The sequence below is a fragment of the Aedes aegypti genome, chromosome 3 (genome assembly GCF_002204515.2).
Source record: "Aedes aegypti strain LVP_AGWG chromosome 3, AaegL5.0 Primary Assembly, whole genome shotgun sequence".
NCBI classification, from domain to species: domain Eukaryota; kingdom Metazoa; phylum Arthropoda; class Insecta; order Diptera; family Culicidae; genus Aedes; species Aedes aegypti.
The window spans coordinates 348,202,502-348,230,441 of record NC_035109.1 but is presented as its reverse complement, the minus strand read 5'-3'; the positions used below and the strand labels follow the sequence as shown (position 1 = coordinate 348,230,441).

The 27,940-nt window shown below is 37.1% G+C and overlaps 1 protein-coding gene across 2 annotated transcripts in view; it reads right to left on the bottom strand.

The window, feature by feature from the left end:
• Positions 1-27,940, bottom strand: part of LOC110677949 — a 448,566-nt gene that overhangs the window by 25,651 nt on the left and 394,975 nt on the right. For both annotated transcript variants that reach the window (XM_021850027.1, XM_021850028.1), the window contains exons 6-7: positions 19,791-19,968; positions 1,849-1,985 (exon numbers count right to left, since the gene is read on the bottom strand). In XM_021850027.1, coding sequence (XP_021705719.1) covers positions 1,849-1,985; positions 19,791-19,968 — 315 coding nt within the window. The remainder of the gene's footprint in view (positions 1-1,848; positions 1,986-19,790; positions 19,969-27,940) is intronic.

The following is a 27,940-nucleotide window of genomic DNA, read 5'->3' as shown; positions in this document are numbered from 1 at the left end:
TGCAAAATTTGTGCTAGGTCATAAAATACGTACTTAAAATTCGGTTTTAGCTGTGATCGGTGTTTAAAAGGGTCAAAACCAAGTCTCTTTATATCCGTTAAAACATGCAAATATCTTAATTTTTTGTTGCATTTCCAAAAGTCTAGATGTCCGGCATAAGCTAATTTGAAATGAATTATTTTTATTTACATTGAAAATACCTGAAAAACTATGATTTCTTGAAGTTATCTTATGTGGAGAGAAAAACTAGCGTTTTTTAGAATTTTACCGTTTTGTCAAATGTTTCCTAGCAAAGCCAAATAAAATTGGGAACAAAAATTCTGATGGAACATCTTAGATATAATGTACTTGAACTCACCACATCGAAGGGTTTCGATAAAAACATTCATTACTAGTTAAGTTTCAACAAAACACAAAAGTAGGGTGCTGTCTAGATAAGAATTAATTTTTCAAAATCCAAAACTTCAATGTAAAAGGTTGTTTAATAAAACAAAATTTTTACAATTTTACAATTATTTATTTGTTTGGAAAACTATTGTGACTCTCGTTATCAAAGTCGTGCCCATACTTTCTGGGACACCCTATATTCTCTCTTTTGCATTTCTATATCGTGAAGGATATTCGTGGCTACGATGGCTTATCATGCCTGAAAAGTCAAGAAAATCTACATTATGACGATATCATGGATTGTCACGGAATTCAAATCAGAAACTATCAACATGCAACAAAGAATATGGCTTAGTTAACGACAAGCCCTTCTGATCTCTACAACCAACCTATAGGCCTATTCACATGACGTCTCAAATCAGCTGATCAGGAAGCACTTTGACAGTTCTTCTATGAAAATGACAGGCTCGTGTTAGCACCGGTCCTCCACCGATGTAAACAAATGCATAGACGGATCTGTCACATGAAAAGGCCTATTACAAAAGAAGAGTCTGGTGGAATTGAAACAGTTTTAAATCGATTTTTACGTTAGTTATACGGAAAATACAATACGTTCCCGAGAAAAAATTCAAAAGTATCGCAAAAACTCATTTTTTATTACTGTAAAAAATCGGTACCCAGAAAAGCTACAAGAAAAAATTAAAAACAAAAGGGATGTTAAAAAATAAAAAGTAGAAAAATCAAATCCCAAAATTAATAAATTTGCGAATCAAAATAAATCGTTGTTCAAAACGTGTTTAGATCGATTTAAGATAGCAAAAAATGATACTTAGATCGAAAATAAAAATTTGAGTATCAAAGGGTTAAAGAATAATATTTTTAATGTTTCTTGACGTTTCCTAAATGTAAGCATAACATGCGGCACACTATCAGCTATGTTAAAAAATAAATAAAACGGGATCAAAAATGTCAACTTATCAAATTTCAAGTTATGGCTTCAAATTTATTCCAATTGCTCCTCTGTGACGGTGTGGGTTCAGCACTATGTGCAACGATTTGTTCTACTTGAGATAATCGTTGTGTACGGCCAACAAATGGGACGTTCGCCAGTGAATGCGGCGCTGTAATATCATGGCACATACTTGTTTTATCGTTTTGAACTCTGACCCTGTACGGAAAAGTTTATTTTACAAAGTAATTCAAACTGGTTTTGCAGTAAGTCGGGTTATTACGTTGCCCGAAGTTGGTTGTTTGCGGTTGGAAGTAGTTCTTCCATTTGACCATTTTTGGAGAGCTTAAAAAAGTTTCATTATATTTTGTATGAAACTGTTCTTCACAGTTTTTTTTTGCACTTACGGATCTGAACCAATCATCTGGAGATTTTCACCAAGAGCTATAAAGTTACACTGGATTAGATTTGCCCATCCACTGAGATACTCGTTAGGAAACTCCAAAACTCACCATTCAGAACATGTACGGAGACGCTGTAGTGCTGATTTGGTCCAATCGAACACGTGTAGCTGCCCGAGTCCTGTTTGTTCACTTTGGCCACGAAAAGCGTCGAGTTGGCACCGATGTTGGTGAGGTTGGTCTTGACGCTGCAAACAGACGGAATAAAATAAGACAAATGAAATTGTAATATCGTTCACTTTTCGGGCATAGAGTAATGCGGGGCAAAGGTTCGTAGCTAACATTTCGAGGAAGATATCTATTGAATTAAAAATGCTCCGACATTTCATGCAAATTATGACTAAACATTTTACCGTATTACTAGATTTTTATAAAGTTTATTTGTATTTCAATTAATATATGTAATATTGCGTATTGTAAGTCAAATGCGAAACTTAGTTCCATGAGAAGGGCACATGTTCGCACTGAATAAACGACAAGATTGTAAAGCAAATAGTTTATGACGACTCTTTTCACATTCATCTATTCTTCCTAACCACGGAACATTTAGAAGAAAAAAAATCGAAAAACTGTTCAATATTACCCCGGATTACAGTATTTCTATGAAATATTGTCCTGTTTATTCCATGCAACATCGAATTCCTGTACGCTTGTAAGCTGGACTCACATCTTTTTAAACGTATTTTATTACAACATTCAATTTTTTTTGTTTAGGGTCCAACAAAATTAGTCAAAATAATTATATTTGGATGAATTGAGACCGAAGTCTGGAATTCTAATTAACGCGGCATTTGTGAACTGATCTTCTAAGGTGTCAAACCCATACAGTGTTACCAGGGGTTTTTTTTCTTATCCACTGAAATAGATCAACTGCGAACTTTTGCCCCGAATTACCCTACAGAATTTCTGAATGTGTAGTAAGATATTTCTGCTACTGGTGCGATGGCAGTCGCGTCGGTGTGGTGCAAAAAGCATGAGCAAGCTCGTAAAAAAGGATATCGACAGTTTTCAGACAGTTGTTACAGTCGCTCGGTTCGCAATCTACGGTGCTACCGCCACTGATGTTGGGAAGGGGCTTTAGACAACGGATCTCAATTGCACAGACGATAAAGAGTGAGAAATGAAGACGCAGACTTGCGACTCGCTGTTTGGAATCCTAAATCTATGCGAAGACCTCCACACCGCTATGGATAGGAAGAGTTGGGGTTGGGCGGTTTATGGGATATGTTGAAGCGTCTTATAGCGGGATGGAGCGGTAGTAGCAATGGCAGTCCGAACGAAGATGATGTGATGAAATGGCGATAAAAGTAATTTTAAGTTGGTTTTGGGATTGAAGGAAATCATGACTCAGGGAAGGCAATGAGCAGAGTAGAGATGCTTGATATATGTATTATAATTGATGTGCGTGTTAAAATCTAGAATAGCCAGAAAACGTACACTGGAACCTCTATTCACGAACTGGATCAGGGGTTTGTAAATTTAATCCGTTTATGAAATGGGAATATACAGTTCGTCAAATGAAGTGGATTTGCATTTTGAGTGCAATTTGGCAGTCATCAGTATGCTTTAAAATGTATCATCTCATTAGATCGATGATATCAGTAATGGGACAGCTGCGGTAGCTTTCTGTTTGATCGTTTTTTTTTCAAGCAATAAGTAAACGGAGTATTGTGTTGATTTGTATCGACATTTTTGATCTTCCAAGGACCGCATACCACATAGGCATCAGGATATATAGGCGCGAGTAGTTTTGTATGACGATTTTTATTGTGGTATAGATTTTTAACCCCTCATACTAGCAATTAGAGTATTGTTCTTAATAGTATGTATGTAATAGTTTCTCAAAAACAACGTAAAATACATTATTTATGATCTACAAGAGTATTCAGTGGTCTATGGCCTGTGACTATAAGCAAACAAGTCGCTCTATGAGGTTATACGGATGCTTCAGGTCGCCTGATATGTGACACGTTTCACTTAATGCGATGTACATGGAAGCAGACATCGAAGATAAACTGACACACGTGCATGGTTTGGCCATAGGCACGGCCCTTACAAATTTCAAAACGTTTGTACGGACAAAAGATCCCGAAGGGGGCAGGAGGTGCTTTGAAAATCCAAAATAAATGACTACATCGGCAGACCTAACCACAATCTTAAGGGAAAAATGCTGTTTAAAAATTTTTCATCTACTTAACATGCTTGTACTACTGTTATTTCCCTGAATATCATTTCCCGAAATGCCACCTCTCCGAATGACTCGTTTCCCCATAAGACATTTCCCCGAATGACTCGTTTCCCTGAAAAGTAATGCAGTTCAAACAGGTGCAAGAATAGTCTTGAAGGACTGGGTGCTGAACTAGAATGAATGATAAGCAAAATAAAAGAAAAAGACAACATGGATTATAACGTTATCTTCGACTGAATACATCTTGCCAAAAATGCCGATGATGGTGAAACTGGAAAGAACCGCCAATGAAGTGAAGAAGGGTGCATATCAGATGACCAGTTCGTTCATCACTTTGAAACATAAAAAGTTATGACAATTATAAGAGCTAAAAACTTTTCGGGAACTAAACTATTCGGGGAAACGGGTTGTTCGGGGCACTGGCATTCTGGGAACTGGCGTTCGGGGAAACGACATTTGTGGATCTGACATTCGAGGAAAAGTAGTACAACCGTTTGAGATAAGCTGCTCTTACATATGTCATGCTATGTTCATGATCAAACATGACCCAAGCTATTGGATTTGTTTGTTTTCATAGTTATTCTTCATTCTTTTACAATTGGTTGTTCTTTCTTATTGTATTTTCAAAGGGTAATTTGTATACAAAATAAATTGATGGAATATGTTTTCTGGTTTCATAGAATATTCTCCCTTCTTTTGAACATATGCTGTTCTTCCTAGGTTTATTATCTTCGTGATTATGTAGATTAATGGAATACAATTACACTACAAAATTTATCTTGTCTTTGGTAACTTTCTTTCATAGCAAAACTAAATCTACAAAATATCGTAGTCTTTGTGCACTAGGGTGGCCTATATTAATCAGACTACAATAAAATACTGTATACATTTGAACAGAGTTCATCAACTCTAAGGAGGGACTAAACGTGCTTGAAGATTGTAAGGAGAAAATCGTCAAAAATATATAAAAATTGTCCAAAAGGTTCGCATAACATTTCTGACCATAGATGGCGCTGTATTTGATGAATTTCTAGAATTTTGGATTTAAAGATTCTCCAGTCAAAAAATTAAAGACTGCAAAAAAAAAAATGTCGTTAAAAAATACGAAAACGTTTTACCTATGAAAACTATAATTTGGTTTTCCTCGAATTTTACAGTTAAATGCGTTCACTATGTACTATTAACATTTAACTGTATTTTAACACCATTTAACACGATCTTGAAGTTTGTAAGGAGAAAATTTTCAATACATATAAAACCTAGGACCTGTATTTGATTAGTTTCCAGAATTTTTGATTTAAAGATTCTCCAGTCAATAAATGACTGCAACAAACCGAAAGTCCAGTCGTTAAAAAAAACAATACGAAAATGTTTTACCTATGAAAATTATGAATTTGGTCTTCCTTGGATTTCCAGTCAAATGCGTTCACTACACTGCGGAACACGTTTTTGTCTCCAGCACCAAAATACCGCTATTCACTTAATTAAGGGTTGCTGAATCCATTGCCGTTTTCAGAAATATCATAGCACGTCTAGTTTTTAAGATATTGACTGTAGAAAATGCAAAAAATGACTATTTCAGCCAACTTGCATGCAAGTTGGCCAGCTTGTAAGGTAATATATTGGCTAAATTTGCCACAGAATTCAGACTTTATGTGTATAACAATACTTATCATCAAAGTTTGTATTACTTTCGATACGGAAAAGTTATTTTTTGATGGTTTAGAGAATTGTTGTATTTTGCCATATAGAAGAAACGAAGAATTTTGTATGGAGACTGCAAGCACGTTGAAAAAATCGGTTTAATCGCGCAATTTCAATCAAATTATGTCTGAAATAAAAGTTCAAGTTCTATTTTGCATGTTTGGTGGATAAAATTACAAAAAAGTGTGATAAATTGTACTTTAAATTTCATGTAAACATTAATAAAACCAGTGTTTTATACAACTTTGGCGACCTGTAGCTAAAAATTGTGACGTGCTGGAACATTTCTGAGAATGACACCAGATTCAGCAACCCCAAATCTACTAGAGACACATAATTTGATCCTTGAGACACGCAAAAATGTCATTTTTGTTACGCTGTGCTATTTACCATTTAACTGGATTTTAACACCGTAAAAATTTCTTGTTATTTTTTTTTCTGGGGAATGTCCCATTCTGGGGAATGGCGTTCTGGGGAATGTCGTTCTGGGGAACATCATTCTGGGAAATGTCGTACAATCCGTATTTGATTGCCCGCGTTCCATTCTTGTAAGATATCGCATGATCGCTACATGCGGAGGAGACACGCTGGAATGCACTAACTACGGCTGTCACTCACATTATGTTAGAATTGCATCGCCTTTGGCGCGCCGACTAAGAGTTGGCTGCAGAGGATTAGCCCTGCTGAGACTGGTCCCTTGTAACATTGTTGAAGTCCCTTAGGCAAAACTAGTTTGCCTAGGCTACTTCTGCTACATGTGTTGAGTGCTATATGCACTGGCCCCTCCCCGGAGAAATACCGTAAAGTGGTTTCGGGGAGATGAGGGTCTGAGGTCGGCCAAGGTAGTCTGTGCATTCGGTACATCATTTGAGCAATTCAGCGAGAATTGCTCAGTTACAGTGCATAGGCTGGTTTTAGTTGGTTTTAGCGCAGATCTCCTCCTTGTAATATAAGGCGGCGTACGAAAATGTTGACCATGTAGAACTGTGGACCAGAACAGTTTTCCCGGAAAGCTCACAAGATTGATTACACTGTTCGACAAAAAAAGTCGATCTGAATGCACAGAGACCGGACACCCCGGGCTTGAAAGTATAAAAATAAACAAAAATAATGCGTTTTCAGAATGTTCGTGTCTGCCCAGGTCATTTTTAAAATATACTTGAACATTTACATTTTGCATTTTATATTTAAAAATCTAATCTAATCAATAACCCGACACAGTGTTTTATTTTCAGGACAGAAGAATTCATGTGCCATATTATGTTTTGAACTTGAAATTCAATATGAAGAGTTGTACCAAGATTTGCACGGAGCCCCCCCCCCTCCTCCCCTTTTTTGTACCCTCCCCATTTTTAAAGTATCGCAAATGATGGAATATTTGATATAAATTACTGAAATAAACAATTATAATGATACTGCAATCCACCAGCTATCTCTTCAGAAATATCGTAGTTAATGAATAACCCCTTAACCATACTGTGCAGCCGTCCATAAATTGCGTGTTCATTTTAGGGGGGTTCGGTTCAAAGGTTACGATTCGTATAAATAAAGATAAAAAATTTGAAGTGTTGACCACAAGGGGAAGGGGGATGAAAAATACCTAAAAATATAATCACGTGGTATATGAAGGGCCCTTGCAAGCTATTATGTTTCATGTTTACAATAATGAATTTTAGATCAAGGGGTTATCCATAAACCACGTGGCTTTTTAAAATTTGTATATGGACAAAAAGCCACGACGTGGAGAGGGATCTAGATTTCCAAAAAAAGTCCACGTGATTCTACTCCATTACTCCGAATCCCATATTTAAGGAATCTTCGCCGGCTGTTTGAACTTTTCGAGGTTGAACACGATTCAACTGAAAGGCATCTTTTTATAGACGGAAGTGTATCGTCTTTAAAAGCTTTGTTACTGCACAATGGAAATGTTTACTCCAGTATTCCAGTGGCTTACACTTACACTTACATAAAGAGGAATATAACGTGTGTATCTCATGGAATTGTAGATCTCCGTGAACAATAAATAACTTCGTTTTGAAAATGTATGTTTTTGATATTTGTGAAAATGCTTAAATGTCCAATAACAATTGAAAGGCACTTATTGTGACCAAATGAAGTATTGTCATTGCACTGTTCATTTGTATATGAGAAATGAAGCAAAGATGATGTAGCCATCACACTAGCAAAGAATTTGATAGAAGTAAGTGAAAAGTTCGTTAGCCTGTTATATTTTAAATTCATTATAGTAAACATGAAACAAAATAACTCTTCAAATTTTTATTTCTATTTCCATCAACCGTAACCTTTGAACAGCCCCCCCCCCCCCCTAAAATGAACACGCAATTTATGGACGGTTCCACAGTATGGTGAAGGTGTTGTTCATTAACCACGATATTTCTGGAGAGTTAGCTGGTGGATTGTAGTATCACAAAAACCGCTTATTTCAACCATTTATATCAAATATTCCATCATTTGCAATATTTTAAAAATGGGGAGGGTACAAAAAGGGGAGGGGCTCCCTGCAAATCTTAGTACAACTCTTCATATTGTATTTAAAGTTTAAAACATAATATGGCACATGAATTCCGCTGTCCTGAATATAAAACACTGTGTCGGTTTATTGATTAGACTAGATTTTTAAATATAAAATGCAAAATGTTCTAGTATATTTTAAAAATGACCTGGGGCAGACACGAACATTCTGAAAACGCATTATTTTTGTTTATTTTTATACTTTCAAGACCGGGGTGTCCGGTCTCTGTGCATTCAGATCGACTTTTTTTTTGTTGAACTGTGTTAGAGTGACGATGCACGGTGTGCAACACTACTACATGAAGATCTCGGGCGAATACTTGAACTCGCCCGCAGGATCATGACCTTTCGAGCCAATTGTTGTATATTGCGCTTGACGGTATCACGCAGAGTCGGGGTTAACAGTCGAGTTACGAATATTACAAGATCCGGTTAGTTTGTTTGCTTCGCGGATGGCATGGATATTATTGTGCGAAAACGTGATACGGTTACAGTTCTTTGTTACCCCCATGAAACGCCTTAATTCGAGGTCAAGTCGAAAAATTAGTCACATCATCTGTGGAAGTTGCTTCAAAGAATACCGCGGTCGAGAAAGATTTACCCCTGCACTTGAAGCACTAAACGGTATGTGCTTAGAAACATCTGCATTAGAACAGTGTGTGGTAGCAAAGAATAAACCACAAACTTAATCAAGATAATTTATGTGGAACTAACTAAAAAATAAGGATTTATGTGTTTGAGGAGAAATAGTGTCCATCCTTTCTCTACCAACACAATTCGTGTGAAATTTGAACATCTCTTCAACTCAAAGCGCATAATCGACAGTAAGCATCTACAGCCATGCAATGGTACTTCAATTACGACACATACACAGGACACCAAAAGACACAACTGATTGAAGAGAGGGAAAATTAAATGAAAATTGAAATAAGAGTCAGTAGATTTGGTGCTCCACCATCCATTGTTGGTATAAAACTAAACTGTTATGCAGCCCACAGACGCTCAGACGGTTTGACTAACATTGACTCCGCCCCCAGTCAAACCGACTTATGTTGATACAACCGTTTGACCAACTGTCAAGGTTGCTTGCAGCAACTCGATATTTCTTCGCATGTTTTTAGACTTGTCAATATGTGATTATAATATTTTCGAATGCTGTGGCTGTGAGGGAGAATCTTTTCGCGATTTTCTGGCAATAAAAGCAGTAAGAAAGAGAAGAATATTCAACATTTAAGTACCGGAAGTAATAAATATATAAGAGGAATTCCAGTTATAATTCGTACGAAATTACGGGTCTCTTTCGGGAAGTATTCTGAGCAGTTATTGGTATGGGATTGGCAAAGGGATTTTTTTTCAAACATTCTATCCAGAATCTTTAAGTCGTTTCCTCTAGTTATTCTGCTTTGAAGTTTTCCCAGGAATCACTAAGCTATACTGAGGATTCCACCATGAGCTCTTCCTGGGATTCTACCACGAATTTTATCAATAATTCCTATAGAAATTTATCCACAGATTCAACCAGAAATTTCTCCGGGGAACATTCTTCAGACATACCTTCAGGTGGATTTTTTCCAAGGATTCCTTCAGAGGTTCCTCTACAAATTATTGTGGATTTCAACCACTGATTCCTTCCAAAAAATACCAAGGAATTTCTTCAGGGCTAACTCCAAGGCTGCCTCCTAGAATTCCTCCAGATTGTTATAACAATTTTTTGAAAGATTTTTTCAGAAATTTCTCTAGAAGTTAGTTCCAAGGATTCTATCACACGTTACCCAGGAATCGCATCACGAATTCTATCAGATACTTCTCAAGGGATTTCTCAAAAAAAAAATCATCATCAGAAATTCTCCCAAGGATTTCACCAGGACTTGCTCCTAGGACACCTCCTCAAATTCCTCAAGGAGTTACATCAGAAAATCCACCAGGAATTTCTTCAGCGATTCTTTCTAGCAAATTTTCTACAGATTTCTCCAGGGATCTATACAAATACTTCCCAAGCGATTTCTCCAGTGGTTCATCCAATGCTTCCTTGAAGAATTCCACCAAAAAATCCTCCAAAGATTCATTTAAGAATTCCTCCAGCGAAATTTCAAGCATTTCTTTACAGATACTACCCACAATTTATCCAAGGATTCATCAAGTTCTTCCAGGGATTCCACCAACAATTCCTCCAAGAATTCCATCAGAAAGCCTTCAAAGATTTCAAGAGAAAAACTGCAAAAAAAAATCAACAAAACTTGATCAGCAGGAATTCCTTTAGAGATTCCACTTGTAATTTTTTGAGAGGATCCCCCAGGTATTAAGGGTATGCGAAATACCGAATGATTCCGTCAAATACGCTTCGAAACGAAATTCCGCGGAATTCCACGGAACTCGCACAGGCGAAATTTGTGTTTTGCAATTTCGTTTCGTTTCGCCAAATTGTTGAAATATTTCCACGGAAAATTGAAAACAAACGGAATAAAACGGAATTCCGCGAAATTCGAGTTTAGTTTCGAACAAAAAAAAAGCGAAGCGTTCGCTTCTACAGTCAAAAATGGGTCCGTATAGAGCTTAGTGACATTTGAACACACGTAGACTAACATACGCTCGTCATACACAGTTTGTTTTTGTTTTCCTCAAAGAAACTTGCACACGCTTTCCAGACTCATCAAAATGCATATGGAAATATTACCCAATTTGAAAAGTTTACACCCGGTTTCTGGGTGTTTTTCGAAACTGAGTGCATATTGTTTTCCTCTAAGGTTCACAACTGCATCTACACTAGGGCACCCATACCATTGGGCGTGATAACCACTATTATGGATCAAATCGACTCATATCATGGATCACAACACTATAACAGCAAATTATCTGCGAGGCAAACGAATGGTGTGCTAGTGAAAGCATACGTTTTGGCGTTTCTTTAGGAATCGTCTTATCTTAGATTCATATCTGTGGTGTGGGTTTCAATGTCCCACAAATATGAATCAAAGCTTCTAGGCATATGTATGACTTTTTATTTCCTACAAATGGAACAAATGTGTTTAAGGTGATTATAAAATGAAGCCAAACTTGGAATTTTCAAGTGCACAAGACGAGAAAATCTGACAACAGTTCGCTTTGAAAATTAATCAAAATGCTTGCTTGCTGGTGGTGACCAATAGGATAGATTTTCAACTGCGGAGCGCTGTTTGGTTCTCAAGTCTTGTGTTCTTGAAAATTTGAGGTGAAGCTTCGTTCTATAATCACCTTAAGCATGTTATTGTTGATTGCGATGCTGTATAGATTTATAGTTCGCGTAGGTAAAATGGGTTCTGCGTAATTGCTACTCTCTCTGCTCAGGTGGTGCAGATTATTGATGCGCGCATTAGTTCGCTCTCTTGCTTTCCCGCTATGACTTCACTTTTAACTCTGCATAAGAACAGCGGGAGAATAGTAGAGAAAACTAATAGCACGCATCAATGAGTAAAGGATCTCCGCGATTTCGTTGCTGTGTCATAAAATTCTACATTTACCAGCGAAACCGCAGCGATTGATTGTCGCTGTCGCCGTAAAAAATCGTGTTGATTTGGGTGATCCAAAGCCACACCTCAAATCTTCAAGAGCATAAATCTAAAAAACCAGACGTCCATTCAAGCTGAATACTCTATCGTTTGGTTACTCGATGGCCAATCGATCAAGTGTTCAGCTTGAATCGCTGTCAAGTACGTTAGATTTGTGCTCTTGAAATTCTGAAGTATGCCTTCGATTGATATTCACCTTATACAAGGAAGATGCATACATTATTTTATATCGAAAAATGAATCTAGGTTTGTTCACGCTATACCACACCACTAACTCCCTCTCTCCTCTTATAACGTGACATAATTTCCTCACGACCCCCAATCAAAAAAACTGCGAATATTGATAATATATCATTACAAAATACTCTAGTTTCGCCATCTTTCGATCGATTTTGATGATTTGTTTTAGTAAAAATCACAAATCAGTTATAAATTTACATGCACCATCAAAATTGGTTCCGGATTTAGATTCAAGTTTAGTGGGGTACCTAGAGTATATAACAATGGAAAAGCTCATTTTTTTTCGATTTTCGCACATCTAAATCTCGAGAAAAAAAAATAAGCCTAACATTAAATTTAGCTCATTGAAAGACGGATTGTCTGAACGAACATGGGTGAACTTGTCAATCTTATTTGCGGTTCCTCTATGCTTTGTAATTCAGGTTAAATTTTTTTTCGAAATTTTCAAATATTTTTTAAAATACTCTCGAGGCTAAAAATTTAGTGAAAATGTGATTTTGTAGTCAGTTTTAAACAAAGAATCTGAAAATGAGATAATATCAACAATCCTTAATTTTACCAGAAATCGTCCAGAAATTCCTCCACAGATTTTGGAATAGGATCATTTCTCCAGTATTTGCTTTACAAAATAATAGAAATACCTTCAGTATTTTCTACAAGGTTTACTCTAAAAGTTTGCATTCATCCAGATTTGATCCCTCCAAGAATTAATTCATTGTTTATGCAAGGCTTTTCCAGAAAATTTATAAGAAATTTCGAAATTTACCCTAACAGGCAATCCTGGTTAAGTTGTTGTCGCAATATTTCTTGGAGTTTATTACTTTTGCAGTTCTTTTAAATTTATCTTGATTGATTTCTTAGGTATGTGTTGATGGATTCTTTAAAATTTAACTTAATTTAATACTCCAGCAAATACTAAAAATTTCAGTGATTCCTCTGTTCTACTTATTTTTCTTCTCCTTTCTGGCGTTATGTTCCAACTGGGACAGAGTCTGCTTCTCAGTTTAGTGTTTTCTTGATCACTTATCGACTTGTGTCCTCAACCACATTCATTCAAGCCACAAAGCATAAAGTACAGCAAAAAAATGAATATCATTATTCCATGTTTTCTGGTATATATTGGCATAACATCACATCCACATGATTAAAAAAATTGTATGGCATTTCTAAAAATCAAATTAATTTTGGGCTCCTCTCAATATTTTTGAGATTGTTTTAAATGTTGGTAAGTGCTTCTTAGTTGTAACATTTAAATTAAACCCACTCGTTGCCTTGCGTGCGTGTCAGATATGTTGAAATGAAACCTTATAAAGTTATTAAGAAGATTTCAAACAAACAGAAAAAAGTCTTACCAAAACATGTAAGGATTCCACTGAGCAACGCTAAGGTTTCCATGTGATAGAGGATTTAAAAAGACGTTTTTTATGCATATTGTCAAATTTCCAGCTTTTGACAAGAAAAAAAAACTTAAACGTGTATTCCGCGAAACAAATTCAAAAATTTCGTTTCGTTTCGAAAAATTCCGTGAGATATTTGATTTCGTATCGAGTTAGACGAAACATTTTCAAATTTCGTTTCGTTTCGTCATTATCAGCGCAAGATATTCCGCGTATCGTTTCGTTTCGTATCGACATGGAAAAAATCCATATCGCATACCCTTACCAGGTATTCCTCTAGAGAGAATCTTCAATAAATTCTTTTATAAACTCCACCATTGTTTCCTCCAAAGATTCTTCCTTGTATCTCGTACTTGTACTTCCTTGTATCGAGACATTCGTCCTGGGATTTCTGCAGGAATTACTTCAATAATCTAATATAAATTTCTCCGAGGATTCCTAAATAAATTTTTCCATCAATTTCATCCAGTATTTCTAGAAGGATTTTTTCAAGGAATCTACCAGGAATTACCTTAGAGAATCCTTCAGAAACCCCTTCAGGGATTGCTTTAAAAGTTCTTCCAGAAATATACTAAGGAATCTCTCCAGGAAACTCTCTAGGAATTAATCTATAGATTTCTTTGGTGATACCTTCAAGAATTTCTGGAGATATATCTCCATGGATTTTCAAATATCAGTTAACTCCCTGGAGGAATTTATGATAATCCTGAAGCACAATCATAATAACACCTTTGAAGTATTTTATGGTTGAACTTCTGGTGAAACTCTGGTAGATTTTTCTGGTGGTAATTCTTGCGAAACTCTGGTGATATTCCCAGTGTTAACGCTAGAAGAACTCCTTGTGAAATTCCTTAAAAAAATTCTCTCGCGAAAAATTACAGGTGAAATAATTAGGGAAAATACTGTTGAAGTACCTGAAGGAATTACTAGTGGAATCTTTACAAGAAATTGTGATCAAATCGCATAGGAAATTCGTTATTGGATAATTGGAGTTCATCTTGGTGGCATCCACGAAGGAACCTCCCAGAGGAATTCCTGAAGGAATTCCTGTTTTGAATCCCAGGAGGAATGCCTGATGGAGTCACTGGATGATATATTGGTAGATTCCCAAATTACAGGTAAAACTATTATAATAAATTTCTTGTAATATCGCTGGAGGGTTCCTGAAAACCCCCAAGAATCCCTGGAGTTATTCCACGAGAAGTTCCTTGAAAAATCCGGAGAAATCCCTTGAGGATTTCCAGGATTGATTCCTTAAGGAAATCCGGGAGGAGCCCCATGATGAATTCTACGAGGAATCCTTTGAGAAATTCCGGAAGGAATCTCTTGAGTAATGCCGATAATGGAATACTTATTAGAAATTTCTGATGAAATCCTGATAATCTTCGAAAATCGTTGGAAATTTTGCTGAAGGAATTATTCTTTTCTTATTCTCTAGAAGTTCGGGTAGTATCTCCTAATAAATTTCGATAAGAATTCATAATAAATTAACCCAGAATAACCCTAGAGCGATTCCTGAAGGAACCTTTAGAAGAATTCCTGATAGAATCCCTGACAGAACTTCTGATGGAATCCCAGAAGGATTTATAATAAAATCTGTTGAAGAACTCCTTCAGATGGAATCCTTGGAAATACTTGTGATGTAATCCCTGTAGTAATTCCAGATAGAACCATTAGAGAAACTCTTGATAGAATTCATGCAGAAATTCCAGTTGGAATCTCTGAAGGAACTCCTAATGGAAACCCTAGAGGAACTCCTGATAATGCCCTTAGAAGAACTCCTTATGGAATCCCTTGGGAATTCGTGATGAAATGCCAAAAACGACTTCTGTTGTTTTGCCCTATAGGAATTCCTAATTTAATCCCTATTGGAACTCCTGATAAAATTCTTAGAAGAACTCCTGATGGAAATCCTTGGGAACTCCTATTGAAAGACTCAGGGGAACTCCTGATACTTCCTATAGAAACTCTTGATAGAATCCCAGAAGGAATCCCAGGTGGAATGTCTAAAGAAAATGCTTATGAAACCCCTGAAGGAACTCTTCTTGAAATCCCCAGAAAAACTCCTGATGTAATTCCCAGAAGTGATTCTGATGTTATCCCTAGAAGATACTTCTGATCCCTTGAGGATCCAGGTGAAATTTCTGAAGAAACTTCTGATACAATCTCTAGAGGAACTCCTGATGGAATCTCTAAGGGAACTTCTGTTAAAATTTCTGAAGAATTTAATGATGATTCCTGAAGGAATATCTGACGGAATCCGGAGGAACTCCTGATGGAACCCTTGTACAAATTCCTAAAGATATTCTTGCAGGAATTCCAGATGAAATCATTGGAGGAACTCCTGATGAAATCCCTGGAGGAATTCTTGATAAAATTCCTGATGAAACTCCTGATAGAATGCGCTTAGAAATTCCTTATGATATCCCTAGAAGATCCTGATTGAATTCTTAGGTGACTTCCTGATATGAACTCTGAAGGAAGTACTAATAGAATCTCGTAAGAAATGCTAGCTGGAATTTCTGAATAGAATCTCATAGACCTGATAAAATCTCTTGAGGAATGTCGAGTGAAATCTCAGAAGAAACTCTTTATGGCTTCCCTGGAGGAATCTCTGATGAAATCCTTGGAGGAAATCCTAAATATTTTGTTGAAGGAGTTCCTGATGGAATCAATGAAGGAATTTCTGAAGAAATTCATAGAATAATTAGTGATGGAATCTCTAGAGAAACCCCTGATAGAATCTCTGGAAGGAATTCCAGGTGGAAACTCTGAAGGAACTGCAGATGGAATCGCTGGAGAAACTTTTAATGGAATTGCTAGAGGTATTCCTGATGGAATCTCTGGAGACGTTCCAGTTGCTATCGCTGAAGGAACTCCTTGTGGAATCCCTGGAAGAATTTTTGATGGAACTCCTGTAAGAATCCCTAGAAGAATTCCCTTGTGATATTCCTAGAAGGAGTCCTGATAAAATTCCTCAAGATTTCCTGATAAGATCTCTGGAGGAATTCCTGATTGAATCTTTGGAGGCAATCCAGGTGGAATCTCTGAAAGAACTCTGGATGAACTCCTGATGCAATCCCCAGAAGAACTCTAATGGATGCCCTAAGGTATTCCAGATAGTATCCCTATAGGAACTCCTGATGGAATCCTTGGAAGAACTCCTATCTATAGATATTTTTGAAGGAACTCCTAATCATTGAAGGGACTCCTGATAAAATCCCTGGAAGAATTCATTATAAGTTTCCGGATAGAACTCCTGATAGAATCCCTAGAGGAACTCCTGATATTTCTAGAAGAAACATTGATGGGATTCCTCGAGGAACATCTGATTTAATCTCTTGAAGAATTCCGGGTGAAATTTCAGAAAGAATTCTTGATGGAATCCCTGGAGGATCAAAACGCATTTTGACTTTCCACTCCTGATGAAATCTCCAGAAGCCCTAAAGGTACTCCCGATAGAATCACTACAGGAGCTCCTGATGAAATCCCTGGGGAAACTCCTGAAGGAATCCTTGGACGAATTTGTAGAGATATTCTTGAAGGAACTCTGGATGGAATCATTGGAGGAATTTCTGTTAAAATCCCGAGAAGAACTCCTGATTTGATTTTTTTAATCACACGTGAAACTGCCGATGGATTCATTGAAGATATTTCTGGAGAAATTGATTGAGGAATAATTAAAAAATCCTTGGTGAATTTGCTAAAGAAAACGGTTATATATAGAAACAACTCAAGAGCGTTCATTTGATAGATCACTATGGCACCGACGCTGCGTAAATTCACGCATTTAGACTTTCCACCCATCTGCATCGGCAGTTCCTGGGACGTCGAAGCTTCAATTTGACATGATGACGTCGGTGTTCGTGCAACATCCCTACAGACTGTACGATCGGTTCGTCGAACATTTGGCTCCGCCCACCGGTGGTTTGAGCAAAATCAAACTCGATTGATTTTGGCCGACCGATTCGTCAACCGTCAAATTGGTTTCACAAACTGTCAAATTGGTTCGTCAAACAGCATCACACACGGTCAAACATAGCACCAACATGAGCATCAACCTGGTGGGCGGAGTCAATGTTGGTCAAACCGTCTGAGCGTCTGTGGGCTGCATTACTTCTACATCCAGTGTGCCGCCGGTTGGATTCGGGTTCGAGCTTTATGTTTGAAATCAAAATAAACATGCTCGAACTCACACCACGAACGAAGTTAGGGAACCGACGAGAAGTGCAGAAAAGTCTCAGCTGCTGTCATTTTCAGCAACCAATTGGAAACTTTCCCTGGTGTCGTTTTTCCTGGGAAACAGTGGGAGATGAACTGTGAAAAGCGTAGAGGAAGAGTTTAATTGAATGAATGGCTGTGGTGTGGATGGGCGTAGGATGGTTGTGGCAATGTGAGTGGGTGGATAGAGACTAGACGGACGCGTTCTCCAATGGAACGGGTATTATTGCGATCCGCGCTAAAACTGCAGCATATTCATTCGACACTATGGATGCAGGGGAAATTGTTCTTGAATGCACCTTTGGTTTTTCAGTAATTTATTTCTATTGTATAATATTTAATAAAAATCGACACTGTTGATATAGGGACGAATTAACCTCTAAATAACCAGTATAATATTTCTTTGTTATAATATATAAGTCAATTTTTCTTTGAAAACAAAGGTATTAGTTATGCTAACAAGTTCATTTTATCTCCCTCTGCACTCACCCCCTTTTTCCTGGAAGTCAGAAGTACGTGACTTTTTCTCGATATTTCATCAAAACTTTTCAATGTTGTATCTATTTCTTATGAATTGGTTTTTCATAAATTGTTTAAAACTGATTACAGTTTATTACAGTTAACCAATACACTCAAGTTTCCGATCTCAAATCAATTAGTTTAAAATGTTCTCATCATTTGAAAATCATTTTCTTCGTGTTGTTTAACCAATATTGGAAAATATCATATGCCAGCATCATATTTTTTTGAAAGACAGATAAATGCACTAAAAATTGATCAAAAATCAAATCATTTGATTAATAGTCATTAAGTACCGTAAAACGGGGTAACTTTGATAATGCGGGTACTTTTATAGTGCGATGCCCACAACATATTAAACGAAATAACGAGGGTTCTGTTAATCATTTAAGAAAAATGAATGCAAATCTCAAGAGTATTAGTATGACACTTCATGTCAAAGCTTTTTTCGTTGCAAACAAGTGCATTTGAGGATTTATATGCAAATATAAAAAAATACAAGATTTTAGCATTTTTGTAACCCTTACAAACAATCTGTTCCACGATCACTATTTGATAAAGTCACAATGAGTTCATCACTTATCCATGACAGCCTAGTTATAGTAGAACATGAATTCGGTTCGAAACCTCTAAGCGAAAACCATTTTTAAGAACTGTGACCATTTTTGTAATCTAAGTCAGAAATTTCCATATAGCGTTAATCGCCTAGAGGTATGCAACGCCCTATAAATGTTCCGTAATTCATTCCATTTTGTTCGACTATCAAAGTTACCCCAAAACAGAAAACCGACTTTCGATTGTATGAAAAATAATATATCCATTCAGAATAAATATTTTGGCAATCTATCAAGTGCAATCGATAGCTAGGATGTCAGTACTTGTTTTAAAAATATAAATTGTAATTCCTTGAAACAGCATGCAGAAATATTGAAGTTTTCTTCGAAAAAACTATCAAAGTTACCCCGTTTTACGGTATAAAAAAAAACTCAAAATATTTTGCTTCTTAACCCAACAAAAGTGAACAACTTTTAACAAAAATGGAATTAGGTGGCATCCACAAATTACGTAACGCTCTAGCGGGAGGTGAGAGTAGGCTCAAGCGTTACGGCTCATACAAAAGTTTGAAATTTTTCATACAAAAAGCGTTATGGAGGGGGGAGGGGGCCAAAAATTTTCAATTTTAGCGTTACGTAATAAATGGACGCCGCCCTACACAAAAACTAATTATTTTTGCTGATTATCAGCAATATTCAAATAAATTAAGCCACGTATTATTGGATTCTTGGAAAAGAAGAATAGGTAGAGGGGGCAACAAAAAATCCCTTTGATTTTAAACAAAATTGTCCTCATACATGTTTGAAAATCACCCCAGTCTGTTTTGGCCCATTTTCCCCCTCTGACAGATAGAACTGGAAACTTTCGGAGACTGCACATTTTCAGCAATTTTCCCAAGACGAGCTTGTTTTGTTTGCCATCCTTTTCGCAAGAAGCGCAAGGAGCAACTCAATCAACAACGCTAAGAGACTTTGCGAAGGCGATTAAAATTTGAACATAAATTGCACCGTTTTCCAATAAAAGCGAACGACGGCAGCATTCGTTCGCTGTTGCAGGGTCTTAAATTCTAAACCAATTCCAGCACCGACTCACCTGATTCCGCCCCTCTGGACGTCGTGGTTCAGGATGTTCTCGTTGTGGATCCAGTAGACGGCGGATCGCAGCATCGACATGTGCCGTATTCGGCACATCAGCTTTATCGTTGAACCAACTTCGTAGTATTTGTCGTAGAGCGGTTCGCCCTCCTCGTCTACGATCAGAACCTCGGGCGCTGGAAATAAAGCCAAACAATATCGTGCTCGCTGTAGAATATGATTGCGTATAATAAAGATATGATATACTGAATGCACAAGATTACGGACTTGAGGGATGAGTTGGTTGAGGGAAATGACTTTTCCTTCTCAAACGGAGGACGTTATGATGACGGATTTCTATGTGAGCAGCAGTTGGGGAAGTTTTCTTTGCGTCAGTTTTGTTTAAGGACGCGCCCGCCGGCCGCTTGAACGGAAGGCGAAGGAGACGGAAGTGCACAAGACCAAGGAAATGGATATATGGAAATGATGCCGTAAATATGCTTCCTTCTGTGAGCCGGATTTTCGCTCCGGACGTGGTTTTCTTTCTGCTGTCGGCGAAGTATATTGTTGATTTGTTTCTCTTATAGAATATCATACACCATATTGTAACATGTTGCTTCATAAGTTATATTAACCGAGAGGGAAGTCAGTGCGACCGCTGGAAAGATTTAATTTTATGGCAACCTTCACCCCTTTCGGTAGCGCGGCGAGATGAAAGGGTTGTATTCTTACCTACATTTGATATTTGAATAACTTTTTTTTTATGAACCATAACGCATAAAGGGGGATCCCTTAGTACTGGTCACCTAAGCCGCTAAATTCATAATTCAAAAACTATTGGTTTAATGCAATCTTGTAGCCCATTTACCATGAATATTGTCGTTTTTGTAGCGTATGAAAATAATTTGAAAATATACTTGTATTGTATATTCCAAACTTTGATCGATGAAATCCAATAAAAATGAATGCATTTTGAGACACTAGTACAAAACATACAAACATATCATGTAACAAATCGAGCTGTCCGTCCGAAACTGGGGGACAGGAGGTGCTAGACCAAAATGTTAGCTGGCCTACATTTCGTTCCAATACAGTACAAAATACATTCATACTTTTAAATTATTATTCAAATCAATTTGCATAATTCAAATTATTTTTTTTATATTATAAATAAAATAAAATCAATATTAATTAAGGTCACATTAATGGAGATACTTCAACGTTTTAACTATTTTCAAGCAAATCTGTATTAAGTGAACCATGATTTCTCAATTTTTGGACAATGGTTAATGACATAAATAAGGCAGGCGGTGACTTAGGGCAGACAAAAGATAATTTGTAAAATGACTGATATTCAATAAATAACTCTCAAACTGAAAAGAAGCGTTCTCTTCAGCTACTCACTAAATTTGGCGTCACTATGTTCGAATTAAGTCTGAAAAATCTTACAACTCGTTGGATCATCGATACATTTTTGAAACACATCTGGAATTGATTAGACTGTTTATTTCAATGGTGTATTTATATGGCCTTGCCAATAGTCCATTGTTTGGAGAAAAACCCTTTAACATTTCATCAAACCTGTCCTAAAAATCTGTTTTTCCATTGTATAATCATCTAGAATGTCCAACAAAATTAAGGAAAATCAAGAAAAGAAATCAGATAATGTGGCATCACAAAACATTTTTTAATTGAATTCGATTTTTAGCTAGGTACGAAATCGATTAACTTCTGCTCACTGATTAACTACACTCCGAGTTACAGTACCAATTTGAAAAGCCACCTACAATTACCTTGGCCTCTGTTAGGACCTTGTTTGCAAATTTCCAGACTTTCAGCCACATTTAATTTCTAAGGTGAAGAAACATTTCGAAAAGTTTTGAAATCCGCAGTGTTGATAGACTCACACTCAAATCTCGATCAATACGCTCTCCCGTGAGAGCAAACTTAGTAGAGATTTTGAAGCAAAATCACCTAATCAACTAAAAAAATTATTCAGTCGCAAAATCCATCTAAAACTCGTGAAACCCGAATGTTATTGTTTACGTTAGAAAGGATTACTATAATTTTATCAGACTAACAAGAAATTATTGCCGTGCGTGAGTAAACTGTGAAAAAACGCTATAATGAGTCAAACAGGTCATCCATGATTTTTTGACTGCTGAGTTGTATGAAAAAGCGTGAGTTATGAGAAATTGATTTTGTCCGCCGTCGTAATTGTATAACCCTCTGATAAGACAAGTTATTCTACCTTAGATTTGAAATCGTCGGTCTTTTCCTTATCTATCGTCTTCCGAGATTTTTATATATTTCCACTAAGCGTTCCTTGAGATCATTTTGTTTGAGCAACGTAAACCTCGGAATTATTCAGTGTATTAACCTTATCCTTTGTAGACCCGACGAAGTTTTGAGTTGGCGATCTCTGCTGGAAAACATCAAATCGATTCCTATTTGATCCAATCGGACTATATAATGAAAAGTTGCCATATTGTGCTGGAACGAAGCGGCTGATGTGTAGGGGATGAACTTTTTCCTTGATGACATTAAATCCCAAAACGGTAGATTTTCAGTCTTTTCCTCCTCGTGGGTGAACTGGATATCCTTGTGAACGTTGTGGATTGTATGGGGCTCTGCACAAAAATCTTTCTCTCTCTTTCACTTGTACATAAAATTTGTAAACAACAAGCCTAGTAAACAGAGTTGCCACATTTAAATGTGTACCGTAGTCTCAAAAATCTTTTTTATCTGTACCAAAGATTCTGAAAATCTGTACGCAAAATCTGTAACACACACAACATTAATTGTTGAAAAAATTTTAATCCTAATTTATTTGGAAATTTAACACAGTTTTTATTGAAATAATTTCACTCTTTAAATATAAAATTCAATGTAAATAGTATCTTTCAATAATAATTTCGTGGAAATTAGTTTCGAATTTCAAGGATTTTTTGGATTTTGTGTTACAAAAATCGCCAATTCCAAAAATCTGTACCAATCTGTACTTTTCGGTGAAAATCTGTAATCTGCACCGTACAGAATCTGTACCAAAAAGTATTCAAAAATCTGTACCTTTCCAGATAAATCTGTACTTGTGGCAACACTGCTAGTAAACGTCAACGTCAAAACAGTGCAGAGCCCCATACAAAATACTGGATAGAGCCTTCTGCTTGATTATGCTGACTATATGTCCGGTACCGTAATCCGGGGGCAAATTGATCAATGGGGCAAATGTGATCGGATCGGTCCGAAAAAAAAAAATCCTCCCAAGGATGCTGAAGGTTTCGTTGGCATCACAGGCACTTCATGTTTTCTTTTTATACACTGATAGGCAAAATAAAGTGCCCACCATACCAGTTTTCGAATTTCTCTCATTGATTTGGTTCAAATTAAAGTTATCACAGTTAAATCTTTTCTGACCATCACATTTCAACACATCACACCTCCATGCGTCACCGCTCCTTGGATGTGGCGCTCCTGAAGCTCGAGCTGTTTAACCGAAAGCGGGGGGCTCGTGTGTGGTGCAGAGTGCCACATCCAAGGAACGGTGAAGCATGGAGGAGGAAATGTGATGGTCTGGGGGTGTTTTTCATGGAGTGGAGTAGGAAGCCTCGTGAAAATCGAGAGAATAATGACGGCAGATTCCTACATCAACATATTGCGGGAAAATCTGGAGGTTTTGCTGATCCAGACGGGCCTTGAAGAGAAATTCATGTTTCTCTAGAACAACGACTCGAAGCATACTGCCAAGAAGACCAAGTCTTTCTTCCGGTCTTGTCGGATTAAACCGCTGGAATGGCCTCCACAAAGCTCAGACCTCAACACCATCGCGAATTTGTGGGAGATTCTCGATACCAGGGTTGACAAAACTGGTGTTACCAAAAAAAAAATAATTTTGAAGCCTTGGAGCGCGCCTGGGAAGAACTAGAACCACAACACCTACAAAACCTGGTGAAAAGCATGCTGAAGCACCTGCAGCAAGTCCTTAAGGCCAAAGGAGGACACATTAACTATTAAATTGCTTTTTATTTTTCTTAAATCATCTTTTCTGGGGCCAAGAAGGAAATGGGCACTTTATTTTGTCACTAATTATTTTTCAATACAAATTGATTTGCTTTTTCTTTGGGTGAAATTCTTTTTTTTTATCAAAATTTCGTAAGTGCAACTTTAAAAGAATATCAAAAATAAAATATCAAAAAAGATTTAAGTGTGTTAACTTTAATGTGAACCAAATCAATGAGAGGAATTCGAAAACTGGTAGGGTGGGCACTTTATTTTGCTTATCAGTGTAGATGTCTAATGATGATTTTGAACTATTCCATTTTTATTTGGGTCAGTTTTGCATAGAAACATTCACATTTTAAGGGTGTAAACAATACAGTTGGAAATGTCGGTGCTAAACAATCCACCGGTTCTATGCCTACATGTTAACTTTGAGTGTTTAAAATGTTGTGTGAGCTTAAATATGAACTACTGAACTCATTTTTGATATCATACAGCATAGCAAGTACGGTTTTTTGCCCATAAAACCATTTATTCTCAAACAATATGCTTATTTCAAGGTAAATTGCCTACATTTAGGCTTATTAGGCATATTTTGAAAGCTTAATTTTGCAATATTGCAATTTTAGAGATATCTTTCCGTTCTACGGTTGAACAGAAAGCTACCACAGCAGTCACATTTTCACAAAACATCATCGGTCGGCTGCGATGATACCTTGGAAACCAGACTGATGATTGTTGTTTTCGGCTGTTTGCCAAAGCTTTGGACTTTACTAGCATACTTGGATTAGATGGTTGCGTTCAATGATACAATGATTATCAAGGCTGCGGTAGAACTTCGACAGCTGCGGTAGAACTTGGTGGCTACTGCAGAACGGAAAATTTTCAAAAGAACCGTAATATAATAATCAAATACTCGAATTGTAAAAATTTTGACATGATATTTAGATTCAAGAGATCCGAATTTAGTGGATAGGGATGTTTTTATTTTTAAACCTTATGTTATTTTGTGTACTTCTTTGTTATATGGTGATCAATTTCGTCCCAGTGTTTCATTTTAACTTTTTGATATTAAAACTATTTGTTTGACAAGTTAAATATTATTGCATGAAAATTCGATTACATAAACTGATAAAGATCAATAGAGTACTGATTTTGTCGAAATTTATTTGACAATATTTGAAATTCGAGGGATAACACAACAGAAAGTTGTAAAATAGTGATCAATTTGCCCCCGGATTACGGTGATTCTAATTTTTTCTCTAAATTTTCCTCCAGATTCGCACACCGTTTTCCATGAGGGATCCTTTTGTCTGTCTGTAGAAATTCCTCGAAATGGGAAGTAGTTCTCGTCTAAGTACAACCTTGCCTACCTTATATCACTATAAACATGTCAAATGATCATATCTGCAACAGAGAAGCTCTGTTTGAGTGTGGTCTCTTTCGGTAATAACTTTTTTATGCAGATGAATAAAATGGTTCTTTTGGAATAGTATAGTTGCAAAACACATTTTTCGACATGCATTACCAGAAAATTGCCAGAAATGCTACGTTAACATTGTAATAATCAAAATAGAACATAATCAAAGATTTGACATATTCTTACTGGCATTTGTCCTGACCTTTCATATTTTGATGCATCCGTCTTTTGTGGTAATAATAAGTTTTCTAGATAGTTTAGGGAGGAATCCTTGACTAGAACGATGTGGAAAACAGCCGCTTCGTCAAAAGACACCTTTCGTATTATAATTTCATTACTCCAATAGTTTCTGGGAGAACTCATGGGTATCATTAACTGACAATGTCATTGGTGCCTTATAGAAGTACAGCTGATGAGGTAATACTAGAGAACAGTCATATCTTCTATTAGACTTTGCTCTGATTACGGAGTTTTTAACGGAATGAAATTGATTCTTTAAGACTGAAACATATTAGGTATGACCTTATTAATAACTAAATTTCACCCAAATCGTTTTGTCGCCAGTTGAGAAATTATAGTGCGCAAATAGTGGGTAAAAGCTTATAACAAAAGTCCTAACTTTAGTAGTTATGAGCAGCCATTTTGAGTTCAAGCTGTAGTACAGACTTTAATACAGTCGACTCTCCACAACTCGATGTTCTATAACTCGATATACTCTATAAATCGATGGATTTTTCAATCCCTTCAAATTTCCATACATCGTGCTCTCCATAAGTCGATATTTCTTTAACTCGATTTCTCCACTAGTCGATGTCATTTGAGAGGAAAATTTCTCTTCATAACTCGATATTTATTTTAAAATCTTTCTTATTTGAGGAAACGTGGTCTAATTCTTGTTTGGAGATGAAAAAATACTTGCAAGTTCTAATAAAAGTTTAAAAAACATGAAAAAAAAATATTGTCAGTCAAAATAATGTGATTTTTCGAGCGTTTCGAAAAAAGTTTCCAAACAATAGTTTGTAGACTACAATATTATAATATTTCTTTCTTGCAGAGGTGATCATTTATGTAATAGAAATACAGAAATTTTTTCCTTCGATTTTGTGATTTTTTGTTTCGGTACATTCTATAACTCGATAATTCTATAAGTCGATGGTCCCTTGAATATCGAGTTATGGAGAGTCGACTGTACTCCAATATCGTTAAAACATAATCAACAGGTTATATATTCTGTTTTATCGTATGATACCGTGTGTAATCTTTTTGTATCACATCCAAAACAATAATGTAACTACATAGCTCAATACTTGGACAAACAGTTTTCGGTTCATCGACCATGTCGCTGTTGGAATGAGCAACCATCCTACACACTAAGATTTTTTTCACGAGCTCGGCTGTGCGAATCTCGGTTTCCCGATTTTAACCGAGACTCAGCTAACAATTTGTCCGGTTGCTTAGCAACAAAGCACGATTTACTGATACTCGGCTTTTATTTACTGAGATCCCAGGAAATATGTTTGCCGACTTCTCGGCTGTGCGGATCTCGGTTAAAATTAGCCGAGACTCGGCATTCTAATTTAAGTGTGTATGCGGCAGTTCATCCAAATGGAAGTCCGTGTTTAAATTAAAGTCTCTTGATTACATTTTGTCATTTTTTGCCACCATAAGTCACGCCAATCATGTCAACTGTGAAATTGATGTGGTTCGAAAAATACATCCTGCTATTCTGGGGCTCGATTGCCGAACGGCCGCCAATTTCCGATCCAACGAACGGCAAAATCAATGTTTACGTTTCCCCTGCCCTCTCGGTGAAAAAGTCCCTACTGAACGTTAACCGACAGTCACTGGGTGGAAAATCGATTTCAGATATGCTTTTGTAACTGTGTGTGGATGTGCCACCCGTCGTGGTCCATCCACCCTTCAATAAGAAACACATGTAGAAACACACCGGCTACACGGGAAAGTTGAAAAGTTCCGTCTTTTCGTGTCCTCCTTGCGACACTTCGTGTGTTTGCCCTGGACATCTATATGAAGCCAAACTCCTCCGTTTCTGCGATGACCCATCGTCGTCGTCGTCGTCGTCGGTGGTTGTTGATGGTCACTCTCGGATGGTGGAGAAAATGAACTTTGCGGGCACGGTTCTCGGTGAAGCAACGACCAACTCGAGACGGTCGGTGAGGTTTGCTTCGGAACGGTTTTTGGGGATAAAATAAATTGTTGCAAACCACTTCCGACATAAATGCAGCACTTAAAGCAGACCATTGTGTATGGTGCAAGGGCTGTCGGCTTTTGGAGCTAGTGGATGAACCGTCGTCGTCCACGAGTGCAGAGTGGTTGGTTAGTCGGTTGGACATGTTAAAATGCTGTTTCCGGTTTGAGATGGGGCGGCAGGGTCGAACTTTCAACTGCAACAAAGAGAGGGAAATGCTCTTTCAGCTCGGAAGTCCGTTTCTGTGGGCGCTCCGGTGGTTGGTGAATGGTTTTACGAGGCTAGAGCAGCGCGGAGGTAGTCTTGAAAGTTCTGCAGCTGAACCGAGCCACTATTGGTAGTGTATTTTATAGAAATGAAACGTGTATAGAATTTACAAGCAAAGTTGTTCCTGGGCAAGCATAATAGAACATAAATAACATACTTGCCAACTGGTGCTAAAGTGAAGTTCCAAGCATTGTGGGGAAATCAATAAAGGGAACATTTGGAAAGTGATGGATGTAACGTGTTACCAGTCATTAGGAATATACTAGATCTTCCA